Source organism: Moschus berezovskii, chromosome 20 (genome assembly GCF_049115385.1).
Source record: "Moschus berezovskii isolate FMDL1 chromosome 20, NW_MosBer_1.0, whole genome shotgun sequence".
NCBI lineage: Eukaryota > Metazoa > Chordata > Mammalia > Artiodactyla > Moschidae > Moschus > Moschus berezovskii.
In genome coordinates this window covers 32777220-32790267 of record NC_142479.1, presented here as the reverse complement: position 1 = coordinate 32790267, position 13048 = coordinate 32777220, and the positions used below count along the sequence as shown (strand labels likewise).

At 35.0% G+C, this 13048-nt stretch overlaps 1 protein-coding gene across 2 annotated transcripts in view; it reads right to left on the bottom strand.

Moving 5' to 3' along the window:
* TAOK1 (TAO kinase 1) overlaps positions 1-13048 on the bottom strand; it is a 110094-nt gene that overhangs the window by 35601 nt on the left and 61445 nt on the right. Inside the window, exons 7-10 of one of the 2 annotated variants that reach the window (XM_055402510.2) lie at positions 11719-11832; positions 5996-6087; positions 2583-2676; positions 867-948 (exon numbers count right to left, since the gene is read on the bottom strand). In XM_055402510.2, coding sequence (XP_055258485.1) covers positions 867-948; positions 2583-2676; positions 5996-6087; positions 11719-11832 — 382 coding nt within the window. Of the gene's footprint in view, positions 1-866; positions 949-2582; positions 2677-5995; positions 6088-11718; positions 11833-13048 lie in introns of those variants that run through there. The other variant, XM_088828742.1, reaches the window with a different exon arrangement.

The window sequence follows — 13048 nt, the reverse complement described above, 5'->3', positions numbered from 1 at the left end:
TCCATCTTCTTATCCCAACATCATATATTTCTAAGTCTGCCAGTTTTCTACATACAGATCTTGCTTATTTTTCACTAATATAATTCCCAACTATACCAAACCTTTTCCTGCTATTGTGAGTACCAATATAGTCAAGTTTTCATTTCTTAGAGTATGAGCTTATTGCCTAAATTTCCTCAAGCATTACTGAAAATCAGTACTGCTCTTCTACACACTAAAGTTTCAAATAATACTACTGAATACATATAATATCCTTTCAAATTCTTTGTATCTTTAACTGAGGTGCACTGATGAAAATAAACTTAATCCATTTGAAACTGTAAAACATTCATGCAAAAATAGGCGACTTAAATTTTATAGTGAAAAACCAGTAAGACTTCTTAAGGTCACAAAGAAAATCAAATCCCATTTTACCACTGCTTTATCTATATGTTTTAAGAACTATATTAAGCTCAACACACTATTACTGCTATTGATACAATAGTCAACTGCCAAGTGAAATAACAAATTTTTGAGAATAGGAAGCATATAAATCTCATATTTAAATGAGGCAATGAACCTTTGTGAAATCTGAAGAGTTCACATGATTTAAAAAATCTTTTCATTGCTAAGTTAGAAAAATTTATTTTCAAAGTGGAAACAAAAATATGATATCCATTTTAACAATTTCTTTTAAATCTTTTCTCTCACAATATTTATATATCACATATCATTTCTATTTCCTTCATATTACTTTAATAGAATACACAATTAGTATTTTAGCTAAAAACCAGTAGCGCATACCTAACACTGATTCCAAATCAAAGAAAAATGACACAGTAAAAAAATAATTTCTTACGGGTAGAAAACAGTATAATTGAACTGACCTTTAAAAGTTCCTCTGATGTAGGGCGATCTTGAGGGATTTTCTGGAGGCAAGAATCTACAAAGTTGCGAAAATAATCAGACCTATTGTAAAGGAAAGTATCAAGTGAACATATTGCTATTTCCTTTAAAAACACATCAGCAAAACAAAGCATGTGCCTACTGGTGGGAGGGGGGATGGAAATGAAATGATAAAAAAAAAAGCAGACATAGATACATTTCATATATGTCTATGAAAAGTTATCTAAAGCAGCCAATGAGTCTTCATCATTTTCCAAAGATAAATTTGCACAGATTATTTTAAATTTCTACTCCCGCAATTAGAATATCACAGCGCATTCTATATTGAGGGAAAGTTAGAAAAGCCAATACTTTTTTTTCCATTCAAATCTAGGATAACTTTCTTATTATTTTTCTCCCTATAAACCACCTCTCTCTCTTCTTTGCCTCTTGGATCATCTTCTGTATAGTGTAATTCAGAGTATTACTCCATTTGCTTTGGGAGGAGCACTCCGTACAGCTAAGTATTTGTTATCCCTGAGGAAATGGATATAACTTCCATTAAATCCAGAAAGCCAGCTGAGATTTCTTTTTTAAACATTTAAAACATTGTAAGTCTGTAACCCATTACTATTGTATACTGTTAATGATGAGAGTTCAAAGAGTATTAAGTAATTACTACTCCATCGGTGTTTGTCTTCAATATCTAAGTAAGATTTTAAGTTCCTTACAGGCAAAAAAGAAATTCTCTTTCGAATCCCTGAAGTATCAAACACAGTGTGTAGACAATCTGTGTTCAATTTATTATTTATATGTCTCATAATACTAAACTCTGTGCCAAAAGATTCCTTTTATGTGTATTTACTTAAGTACTAAGACCTATGAATGTGCTAGTTGAGCCTTATCATTGGTCTACTAAATTATTTATTATTAATTATTTAGTAAATTATTTATTAAATTTCTTCAACAATTAAATTATTTAATCAATTATTAAAATAAATTATTGGCAACTAATGCATCTATCTTGAACTTTACAATATTTATTAAATATGCTATTTCCTTAGAATTTTTCAAATGTTTGATACCCATGAGGAATTAATTTCCCACTAAAATTTTCTATCACTGATGAAAATCCTGGTTTTTTAAAACTGTCAATCAGGTCTCTATAAGTTTTTACACGAATGAGCTTAATTTTTCAAATCAAGGAAGCAACAGGAGAGAAAAACATTAAGCAATTTGAATAATAAATGTCATAATGACAATTAGAATGATTCCAAAGTTATGAATTTATCTGCTAATTCTGATAAATCAAACCATTTTACCTATGTCATATGCTATATAAATTATAAACCATTCCCCAATTGAACATCACTACAGGTTGTGGCAATCTATGTTCAGTTGTAAAATACTATGTTTAAATCATGCCATTTATTATATAATCAGGGTTATATGTGTTTCCGAAGTTCAAAAAACTAAATATGTTTTTGTAAAAAGCAAATACTTTTTGCTTCTATGTGGTATCATCTATCCTTTATTTCTGAACTTATTTCTTAACTTTTCTGCTAAGAAAAGCACACACAATAAAGGATAAACATGATAGAACCTATTTAATACTTTTTCAGTAATACATTTTACCTAATTGAAATGAAATCACTTTGATAACATTATGAAAAAGCATTTATACAATGTTGAGTAATATATCTCTTAGCAATACTTACCATTCGTTAGACTGTAGTGTAGGGGATTCATTTTGGGCTATGTGATATAAGGCACTCATTGCATTCATATTAAATAAAGGAGGTTTCCTTTCCGCTGTAAAATAAAGAAAACTTTCCTGTTAAAATATATGCCTGTTAAACAGGGACACACAAGTACTGTTTTTTGTTTTTTTTTTAATAATTCTAAACTTCAAGTAGAGTTCAAAGAATTTTTTCAAGTCAATCAATGTGCAGTAAATCGCTGGCCAGATGCTCCACCATTCCTGAATACTTCAGTGTTTATTTTCTGAAACATATTCTCATATTCTACTAAAAAAAGTAACACATCCACTAAATTAGACCATTAACACTGATACATGACTATCATTTAATCCTCAAACCCCATTCAAGTTTCAATCAAGTATCCCAATAATGTCCTCAGTAGCAAAAGTGTCCTTTGGTCATTTGTATCCTTCAAGGAAACTATTTTATCTAAGTTGTTAAATTTATTAACATAAAGTTGTTCAGAGTATTTCTTCATGATTGTTTTAATACCTGTAAAATCTTTTAATACCTGTAGTGATGTCATATCTTATTTCTGATATTGCTTTGTGTCATCTCTCTCTTCTTTTCCTGTCAGTTTGACTAGAGGTTTATCAATTTTATTAATTTTCTCAAAGAAGTAGTTTTTAGTTTCACTGATTTTCTCTACTGCTTCTCTGCTTCTATTAAACTGATTGCTTTGATATTTTTATTCTTTGTTATGATTATTTTGGGTTGAATTTCCCTTTCTTTATCCAGACTCAAGGTGACAGCTGAAGTCATTACCTTGATTATTTTGAAGTTTAGAAGACTTTTCAATATCACTCAATTTTGGTTGGTTCTAATGATTAAATTTGGGTCATACAACTTTGACAGAAATATCACAAAAGTAAATAATATATTTTTCAAATTTATTCTATGAGATGATATATAATTTCAAATGGTTCCATTATTGATGGTATTCACTTTGATCATTTAAGGTAATCAAAAATGATGTTGAATTTTGTCTAAAGCTTTTTTTGCATCTATTGAAATCACTGTATGATTTTTAGCCTTCATTTTGTTAACGTGATGTCTCATACTGATTGATTTGTGGATTTTGAACCATCCTTGATCCTTGGAATAAATCCCACTTGATCATGGTGTATGATCCTTTTACTGTATCGTTGCATCTAGTTAACTAATATTTTGTTGAGGATTTGTGCATCTATGCTACTATTATTGTGTGGCTGTTGATTTCTCCCTTTAGTTCTGTTTATACTGTTTTATACATTTAGGTGATCCTATAATGGGTACATAAATATTTACAAATGTTATATCCTCTGCTGAACGGACCTCTTTGTCATTATGTAATATTCTTGTCTCTTATTGCAGCCTCTTTTTTAATTAAAAATTTTTTTCTCCAACTTTATTGAGATGTAATTAATATATAACATTGTGAAAGTTTAAGGAGTACAATGCGTTGATTGGATACATTTATATATGGCAAAACAATTCCCACCATAGCATTAGCTAACACCTCCATCCCATCACACAATTCTTATTTCTTTTTTGGTGATGAGAACATTTAAGGACCAGTCTCTTGCAACTCTCAAGTATATAATGTGGTGCTGTGATGAGGTTTACACTCAGGTAACTGACATCTTAAGATGTGACAAGAATTCCCTGGCTGTCTAGTGGTTAATAGTTGGTGCTTTCATAGCTGTGGGATGAAGTTTAGGGAACTAAGATCCTACAATCTTTGAGAGCCAGAAGCCCACCAAGCTTCTCTGTCCATGGAATTTTTCAGGCAAGAATACTGGAGTGGGTTGCCATTTTCTCCTCCACAGTCTCTGTTTTAAAGTCTACTTTTATAGTCTTTGTTTTTAAAGTCTATTTTGTCTGATATTTTTAAAGTCTATTTTGTTTGAGGCTTTTGAACTATGGTGTGGAAGACTCTTGAGAGTCTCTTGGATTGCATGGAGATCAAACCAGTCAATCCTAAAGGAAATCAACCCTGAATATTCATTGGAAGGACTGATGCTGAAGCTCCAATACTTTGGCCACCTGATGCAAAGAGCCAACTCATCAGGAAAAAAGGGAAAGATTGAAGGCAGGAGGAAAAGCAGACTACAGAGGACAACAGAGTTGAATGGCACCCCTGACTCAATGGACAATAAGTCTGGGCAAGCTCCGAGAGATGGTGAAGGACAGCGAAGCCTGGCGAGCTGAAGTCTATGGGGTTGCAAAGAATTGGACACAGTAAGAGACTGAACAAGAACCCCAGTATTCTTTTGGTTTCTATTTACATGGAATATCTTCTTCCATTCCTCACTTTCAGGCTACATGTGTTCCTCACATCTGGAATGAGTCTCATGTAGGCAATATATACATGGGTTTTGTTTTTTCATCCATTCAGTCATTTCTTTTGATTGGAAAATTTAGTCCACTTATAATTAATTACTGATAAGCATACGTACCCATTACCATTTTGTTAATTGGTTTCTGGCTGTTTCATAATTCCTTTGTTCTTTTTCTCTTGCTCTCCTCCCTTTGTGATCTGATGACTATCTTTAGTGTTATGTTTGGACTCCTTTCTCTGTATTTTCACGTCACAGTTTACATCTATCTTGTGTATCCATTAACAAATTACTGTAGTTAATAGTTCTTTTATTTTCCTTCTAATCCTTTTAAAGTTCTGAAATTTTATACCCTCAATATATACTTTTATAATCAGAAAAAGTGGTACATTTATTTTTATAAACACCATTGTATAATCATGCCTCAAAACAACAAACTAGAGATCTTTTTCATCAGATTAACTGTAGTCAAACATATAAACCCACCTATGGAAAATCTTGCACTTTAAGATTTCTTGGTCATAAGACATAAGCTATGAGATGGTCCACTGCTTTAAACATAGCTCCATTTATATGCAACAGAACAAAATGTATGCATAAAATCAAACTGCTACAATATGTGGCCAGACACATAGATTCACATATCTAACTCACGGTAGTAAGGACCTCAGGTAAAGGTAAGTAACTCATAAATGTTTTAGAGACCATCTGTAGATGGCAAATATAGAAATCACACATATAATCCAAGTGTTTAACAAGAATTTATTAAGACAATTATACAGTGGGAAATTATTTAAGATCTAATTTAACAGAGCAAATATAATATACATAACCTAATATATATAGAATATATATATAACCTAATATATATATATTATATATAACCTATATACAAAATCTAATATATATATATCAGATAACCAAAATGAAACCTTTAAAATATATTGCTCCCTTTAGCGACCAACATAAAAAATAAAAAGCTGTAATATGGTATAGAAATTGAGATAAACCATGGATCAAAACTTACTACATAGTAATAAAGAACACGCTTACCTAATTCAATACATGTTATACCAAGAGACCATACATCTACTTTTCCATCATACTGTCCTTCATCCATGGCTAAAATTACTTCTGGGGCCATCCTGAAAAACAAAATGTCACTTAAATTAAAGTTTAAAAAAAAATGTATGCTATTCTTTTAAAATGTAATGACTATCTATACGGAGAACACCTGTGTGGATTCCTGGCAAGACATCTGGATGTAATAATTTTGAAAAAGAGAAATAAATGCATTATAGGCTGTGAGGTAAATATTTACCTTTGCATGTATAGTGTGAGACTCATTCTCACCGTTTATCATGATCATGTAACAGCATCCTAAAGGACGGATGCTGGAGAGCAAGGCTGTATTCTGTATCTGTTCAAGTTTGTAGGTTCGAATATTGTATATCCTTTAGGACAGTGATTCTCAAACATTTTGGTCTCAGGAGTCCATCTAATTTTTGCTTGAAAGAGGAAATTTTATCACTGGCACTGAATACCATCAGTTGTTTCCCTTGAAATGACAAGCTCACTCCATGTATTTCATAAAGTATCTGTCACACTATCCAACAATGAATAACCATAGCTTGTCAGTCTTCTTTCAAATTAGAACAGTATTCCATAATAAAAGTGGCTAGGGTAGCTGGTAACTAAAATCATCACAAAATTATTAACTTTATAAGCAACCAACATGTGTCTTGGTTATAAAATGAAACACGGGACTTCCCCGGCAGTTTAGTTAAAACTCCATGCTCCCAGATCAGAGAGATCAAGCATCACCAGTGAAAAGCTAATTCCTGTCTTTCAGTTCAGTCACTCAGTCGTGTCCAACTCTTTGCGACCCCATGTACTGCAGCACGCCAGGCTTCCCTGTCCATCACCAACTCCCAGAGCTTGCTCAAACTCATGTCCATTGAGTTGGTGATGCCATCCAACCATCTCATCCTCTGTCATCCCCTTCTCCTCCCGCCTTCAATCCTTCCCAGCATCAGGGTCTTTTCCAATGAGTCAGTTCTTCACATCAGGTGGCCAAAGTATAGGAACTTCAGCTTCAGCATCAGTCCTTCCAATGAATATTCAGGACTGATTTCCTTTAGGACTGACTGGTTTGATTCCTTGCAATCCAAGGGACTCTCAAGAGTCTTCTCCAACACCACAGTTCAAAAGCAGCAATTCTTCGGTGCTCAGCTTTCTTTATAGTCCAACTCTCACATCTGTACATGACTACTGGAAAAACCATAGGACTAGACAGACCTTTGTTGGCAAAGTAATATCTCTGCTTTTTAATATGCTGTCTAGATTGGTCACAGCTTTGCTCCTAAGGAGCAAGAGTCTTTTAATTTCATGGCTGCAATCACCATCAGTAGTGATTTTGGAGCCCAAGAAAATAAAGTCTCTCACTGTTTCCATCGTTTCTCCATCGATTTGCCATGTAGTGATGGGACTGGATGTCATGATCTTTGTTTTTTGAATGCTGAGTTTTAAGTCAGCTTTTTCACTCTCCTCTTTCACTTACATCAAGAGGCTCTTTAGTTCTTCACTTTCTGCCATAAGGGTGGTGTCATCTGCATATCTGACGTTACTGATATTTCTCCCAGCAATCTTGATTCCAGCTTGTGCTTCATCCAGCCCACCATTTCTCATGATGTACTCTGCATATAAGTTAAATAAGCAGGGTAACAATATACAGCCTTGATGTACTCCCTTCCCCATTTGGAACCAGTCCATTGTTCCAGGTCCGGTTCTGTTGCTTCTTAACTTGGATACAGATTTCTCAGGAGGTAGGTCAGGTGGTCTGGTATTCCTATCTGTTGAAGAATGTTCCAAAGTTTATTGTGATCCACACAGTCAAAGGCTTTGGCATAATCAATAAAGCAGAAGTAGATGTTTTTCTGGAACTCTCTTGCTTTTCTGATGATCCAACAGATGTTGGCAATTTGATCTCTGTTTCCTCTGCCTTTTCTAAATACAGCTTGAACATCTGGAAGTTCACAGTTCACATACTGTTGAAACATGGCTTGGAGAATTTTGAGCATGACTTTACTAGCGTGTGAGATGAGTGCAACTGTATGGTAGTTTGAGCATTCTTTGGCATTGCCTTTCTTTGGGATTGGAACGAAAACTGACCTTTTCCAGTCCGGTGGCCACTGCTGAGTTTTGCAGATTTGCCAGCATATTGAGTGCAGCACTTTCACAGCATCATCTTTTAGAATCTGGAATAGCTCAACTGGAATTCCATCACCTCCATTTGCTTTGATAGTAGTAATGCTTCCTAAGGCCCACTTGACTTTGCATTACAAAATGTCTGGTTCTAGGTGAGTGATCACACCACCATGGTTATCTGGGTATGAAGATCTTTTTTGTATAGTTCTTCTGTGTATTCTTGCCACCTCTTCTTACTATCTTCTGCTTCTGTAAGGTCCATACCATTTCTGTCCTTTATTGTATCCATCTTTGCATGAAATATTCGCTTCAGTTCAGTTCAGTTCAGTCCAGTTCAGTCGCTCAGTCATGTCCGACTCTCTGTGACCCCATGAATCACAGCACACCAGGCCTCCCTGTCCATCACCAACTCCTGGAGTTCACTCAAACTCATGTCCATAGATGGAGAAGGCAATGGCAAGCCACTCCATTACTCTTGCCTAGAAAATCCCATGGATGGAGGAGCCTGGTAGGCTGCAGTCCGTGGGGTCGCTAAGGGTCGGACACGACTGAGCGACTTCACTTTCATTTTTCACTTTCCACTTTCACACATTGGAGAAGGAAATGGCAACCCACTCCAGTGTTCTTGCCTGGAGAATCCCAGGGACAGGGGAGCCTGGTGGGCTTCCATCTATGGGGTCACACAGAGTCGGACACTACTGAAGTGACTTAGCAGCAGCAGCAGCATGTCCATAGAGTTGGTGATGCCATCCAGCCATCTCATTCTCTGTCGTCCCCTTCTCTTGCCGCCCCCAACCTTTCCCAGCATCAGAGTCTTTTCCAGTGAGTCAACTCGTCGCATGAGGTGGCCAAAGTATTGCAGTTTCAGCTTTAGCATCAGTCCTTCCAATGAACACCCAGGATTGATCTCCTTTAGAATGGACTGGTTGGATCTCCTTGCAGTACAAGGGACTCTCAAGAGTCTTCTCCAGCACCACAATTCAAAAGCATCAATTCTTCGGTGATCTCTAATTTTCTCGAAGACATCTCTAGTCTTTCCCATTCTACTGTTTTCCTCTATGTCTTTGCACTGATCACTGAAGAAGGCTTTTTTTATCTCTTCTTGCTATTCCTTGGAACTCTGTATTCAAAGGGGATATCTTTCCTTTTCTCCTGTCTTTAACTAGGATCTAATGCTCCTATGATACTTTACCTTTTACTTTGTATGTAACTTGGTATTAAGCACAGTTGCTGACTGCGTCAATAAGATTATTACAGGTACACTTGCGTATGTGGGTAGCAGGTACCCGCTTGCATTTGTGAAAAGACATACAAATATGAGCTTAGTTTCTGTGTTCCAAATGTACTATACACAAATTTTAAAATATATTCACTCTATTGTAAACTTTCTATTGTCAATAGCAGGGTATTTCCAATGTGTTCTTTAAGATGTTGACAGAAGTTTGAGAAATTATAGTTAGGAAAAATTAAATGAGTAATTTGTTCTTTATTGCAGAACGTTTGAGGGTCTTTTTAATATTTAATATTTGTCACTGATGTCTAAAGAGGGGAAGCAATAAGAAACATCATTCGCTCACAGAACCCTTTTTTATAAAGAGGGGACTCTAAACTAGGGTTTTACGTAAGAAATTTTTGGTCATCTAGAGTAGTGGTCTTCAAATTTTTTATTCATTATTTACCTTCAATGAATTTATAAAAACTATGCATCCCTTGCACATTTTTGAATTGATACATAAATTTTATAAATAGTTGCAAAGGATATAATGCACACTGTGTGTCCACACACGCACACAGAGTATATGTGCTTTAACGATACTCAAAACTTGGGGTTGCAGAATTAGTTCATGCAATTTGTTAAAAACACTGCTGTGTAATATAATTAGCAAAGGCAGTCTTCACGGTCATATCAATCAGTTAAACCATAATCACTTTGTGCCAGAAAGTCTGAATTCAATGCAAATAACATGTTAATGCAGCCCCATGACAACCATGTCAGTTATAAATTCTACACTAGAAAAAAAGAAGGGAAGGGGGATAACTGGGGAGAAAGAAAAAGCAAGTGGTAAAAGTAACAGAAGAGAGATGACTGGAAAGGTACAAGGACTTGCCAAGAGTTTGTGTCCTGACTCTTCAATATATCTGACAGATCCTATATGTTCTCAAAATGTTGCTCTGGTGTTGCTTTGAGGCTTTGACATTCCAGAGCAATGAATCATTGCAATATTCAGGGTGGGTTAGAAGCCTTTCTTTTATAAAGCAGAAGGGTGATTTGAAAGGCAGATGAAAATATGACACAGTGGGCCTAAGACACCACTTTCGATATACACAGAGAAAGAGGATACATTTGAAAGTTGAAGATCTGGAAAATTATTCCCTTCAAATTCGCTGACATTAATAATAAATTACTTATGGGTAAAATTAGATGATTCTATTTTCTTGGGCTCCAAAATTCACTGTGAATGGTGACTGTGACCATGAGATTAAAAGATGCTTGCCTCTTGAAAGGAAAGTTATGACAAACCTGACAGCTTATTAAAAAGCAAAGACATCACTTTGCCAACAAAGGTCCGTACTGTCAAAACCATGGTTTTTCCCGTAGTCATGTACAGATAAGAGAGCTGGACCATAAAGAAGGCTGAGCATCAAAGAATTGATTGATGCTTTTGGATTGTGGTGCTGGAAAAGACTTGAGAGTCTGTTGGACCGCAAGGAGATCAAATCAGTCAATCCTAAAGGAAATCAACCCTGAATATTCATTGGATGGACTGATGATGAAGCTCCAATGCTTTACGTGAAGATCCAACTCATTAGACCCTGCTGCTGGGAAAGACGGAAGGAGAGGGAGCAGCAGCATGAGATGGTTAGATAGCATCACCAACTCAATGGACATAAATGTGAGCAAACTCCAGGAGATAATGGGGGACAGGGGAGCCCAGAGTGCTGCAGTGCATGGGGTTGCAAAGAATAGGACACAACTTAGCAACTAAGTAACAAACTTAGATGATGTCTAGAATTTCTTTCAAAGTTAGGGGAGAGAGGAAGAGAGGGAGAGGTGAATGCATAGGGCAAGACAGACCATGAGATAATATTGTGGGGCTGAGTGACTGGTATGTAATGGTTCGTTATACTTCCGCCAAGTGTTATGTATCTTTAAAATTCTCCATAATAAAAATAAAAACAAAAAAACTCCAGAGAACTCCAAGTCCACTACCAGTCTTCAGGTATTCTTAGAATGAAGATCAATGATATACAGTAAACATAAATCTAAAGAAAATACAAAAATTTCCACTTAGCATTTCTAGCTTCTTCCCACTTGAATTTTTATTAAATGTCCCCACACGCAACATGATGCAAATAATAGAAAAGAATGTAGAAAGAGGCAAATTTAAAAAATTGGGGGATATAAAGGGAGCACTCCAAATCTGTATTTGAAACTATAATATTTAAATTTAAAATGTCCAAAATAACATTTTCAGGAAAAACATAAGACACCTTAAAAAATGCACAACCATATACAACCACACACAATTTCAATTATGAGGATCAAATTCAGATAAGATTATTCTTACCAATATGGCGTTCCCACAAAAGAATTGGCAGGAGATGCCATGGAAGCAGATCCAAAGTCAGCAAGTTTCACCTGGCCTGGCTCTGTCAGAAGGATATTTCCTGCTTTGATATCTCTGAGTTTAAGGAACACAAAAAATTATTTCTCTTTCCTTCACTGGATTGTGTAAAACCATGATAAAAATAAAATAAAAATTTGTAAAATAGAAAAGGAGAAATCAAGATAATTAAGTCCTAGGATAACCTCTCAATTGGGGTAGAATTAAGATCCAACATAGAAAACAAAAAATACAAAATTCATACTTAGTAACAATTTTGTAAAAGAAGAGGCAAAACAGCAATAAAAGACAGAAATTTAGGTGATCAGTGTAAAGTCTATATTTGAGGTCCTGTTTATTGATACAAATAAGGTTTTAAATGGCTTTAAAAATTAAATGTAAATAGCTGACCACTTTTTACAATGGTAAGATTTCTGAGCCGTCTACTTAATATAAAAGAAAAAGAAAAGCATTTCATGTCCCCAGTCATTTCCAAACCTTAGGATAGTTTTCCTAACTAAATATGAAATGAAAACAAACATTTGGATAATATAATATCCATGATTGTAGAAAATTACGGATATTTATAAAATGGGACTGTAAGTCCAATGAGCACCATAACATACAATTATCCTTTCAAAAACAGAAAAACTAAGTTCTTAAACACTTACTATAGTACAGTTCTTACCACAGTACTGTAGCGAACATAAATTAATCTATGTTACTTCCATTCATTTCTTTTTTTAAATAAAGGGGTACTTTAGGGAATTCTCTGGTGGTCCAGTGGGTAGAACTTGGCGCTTTCACTGCTGTGAGCCCAGGTTCTACTCCTGGAGGGGAACTAAGATCCCACAAGCCGCGAAGTGCAAAGAAGTTAGGTTATAATTCCAGATCTTCTATTCACTTATTTACTAGTACCCAAATTTCTCCTGGACCTTACTCTAGGACCTGATGCTACTGTAAAGTTTAACATGTATTCCCTGATTCACATATATAATCAAAATATGCTAATTTTCTTCTAAAACAGGCAAAACTAATATCAACGCTAAAAATGCTTTATGGAATTGCTTAAAGTTACTATTCATTGTCAAGGATCATCAAGGATTAATACTCAAAAGCATAAAAAGTATTATCTTTTATTTATCCACAGCATGGAATCAATGGAATAAATCTGGCATTATCAGTTACCAGGAATTCAGAAGATTCAGGTTTAGTTCTAGTCTAAATCTATCTGGCTCTATAAACTTTGAGAAATTAGTCACAAATTGGGAGATCAGTTTCTTATAAGACTATG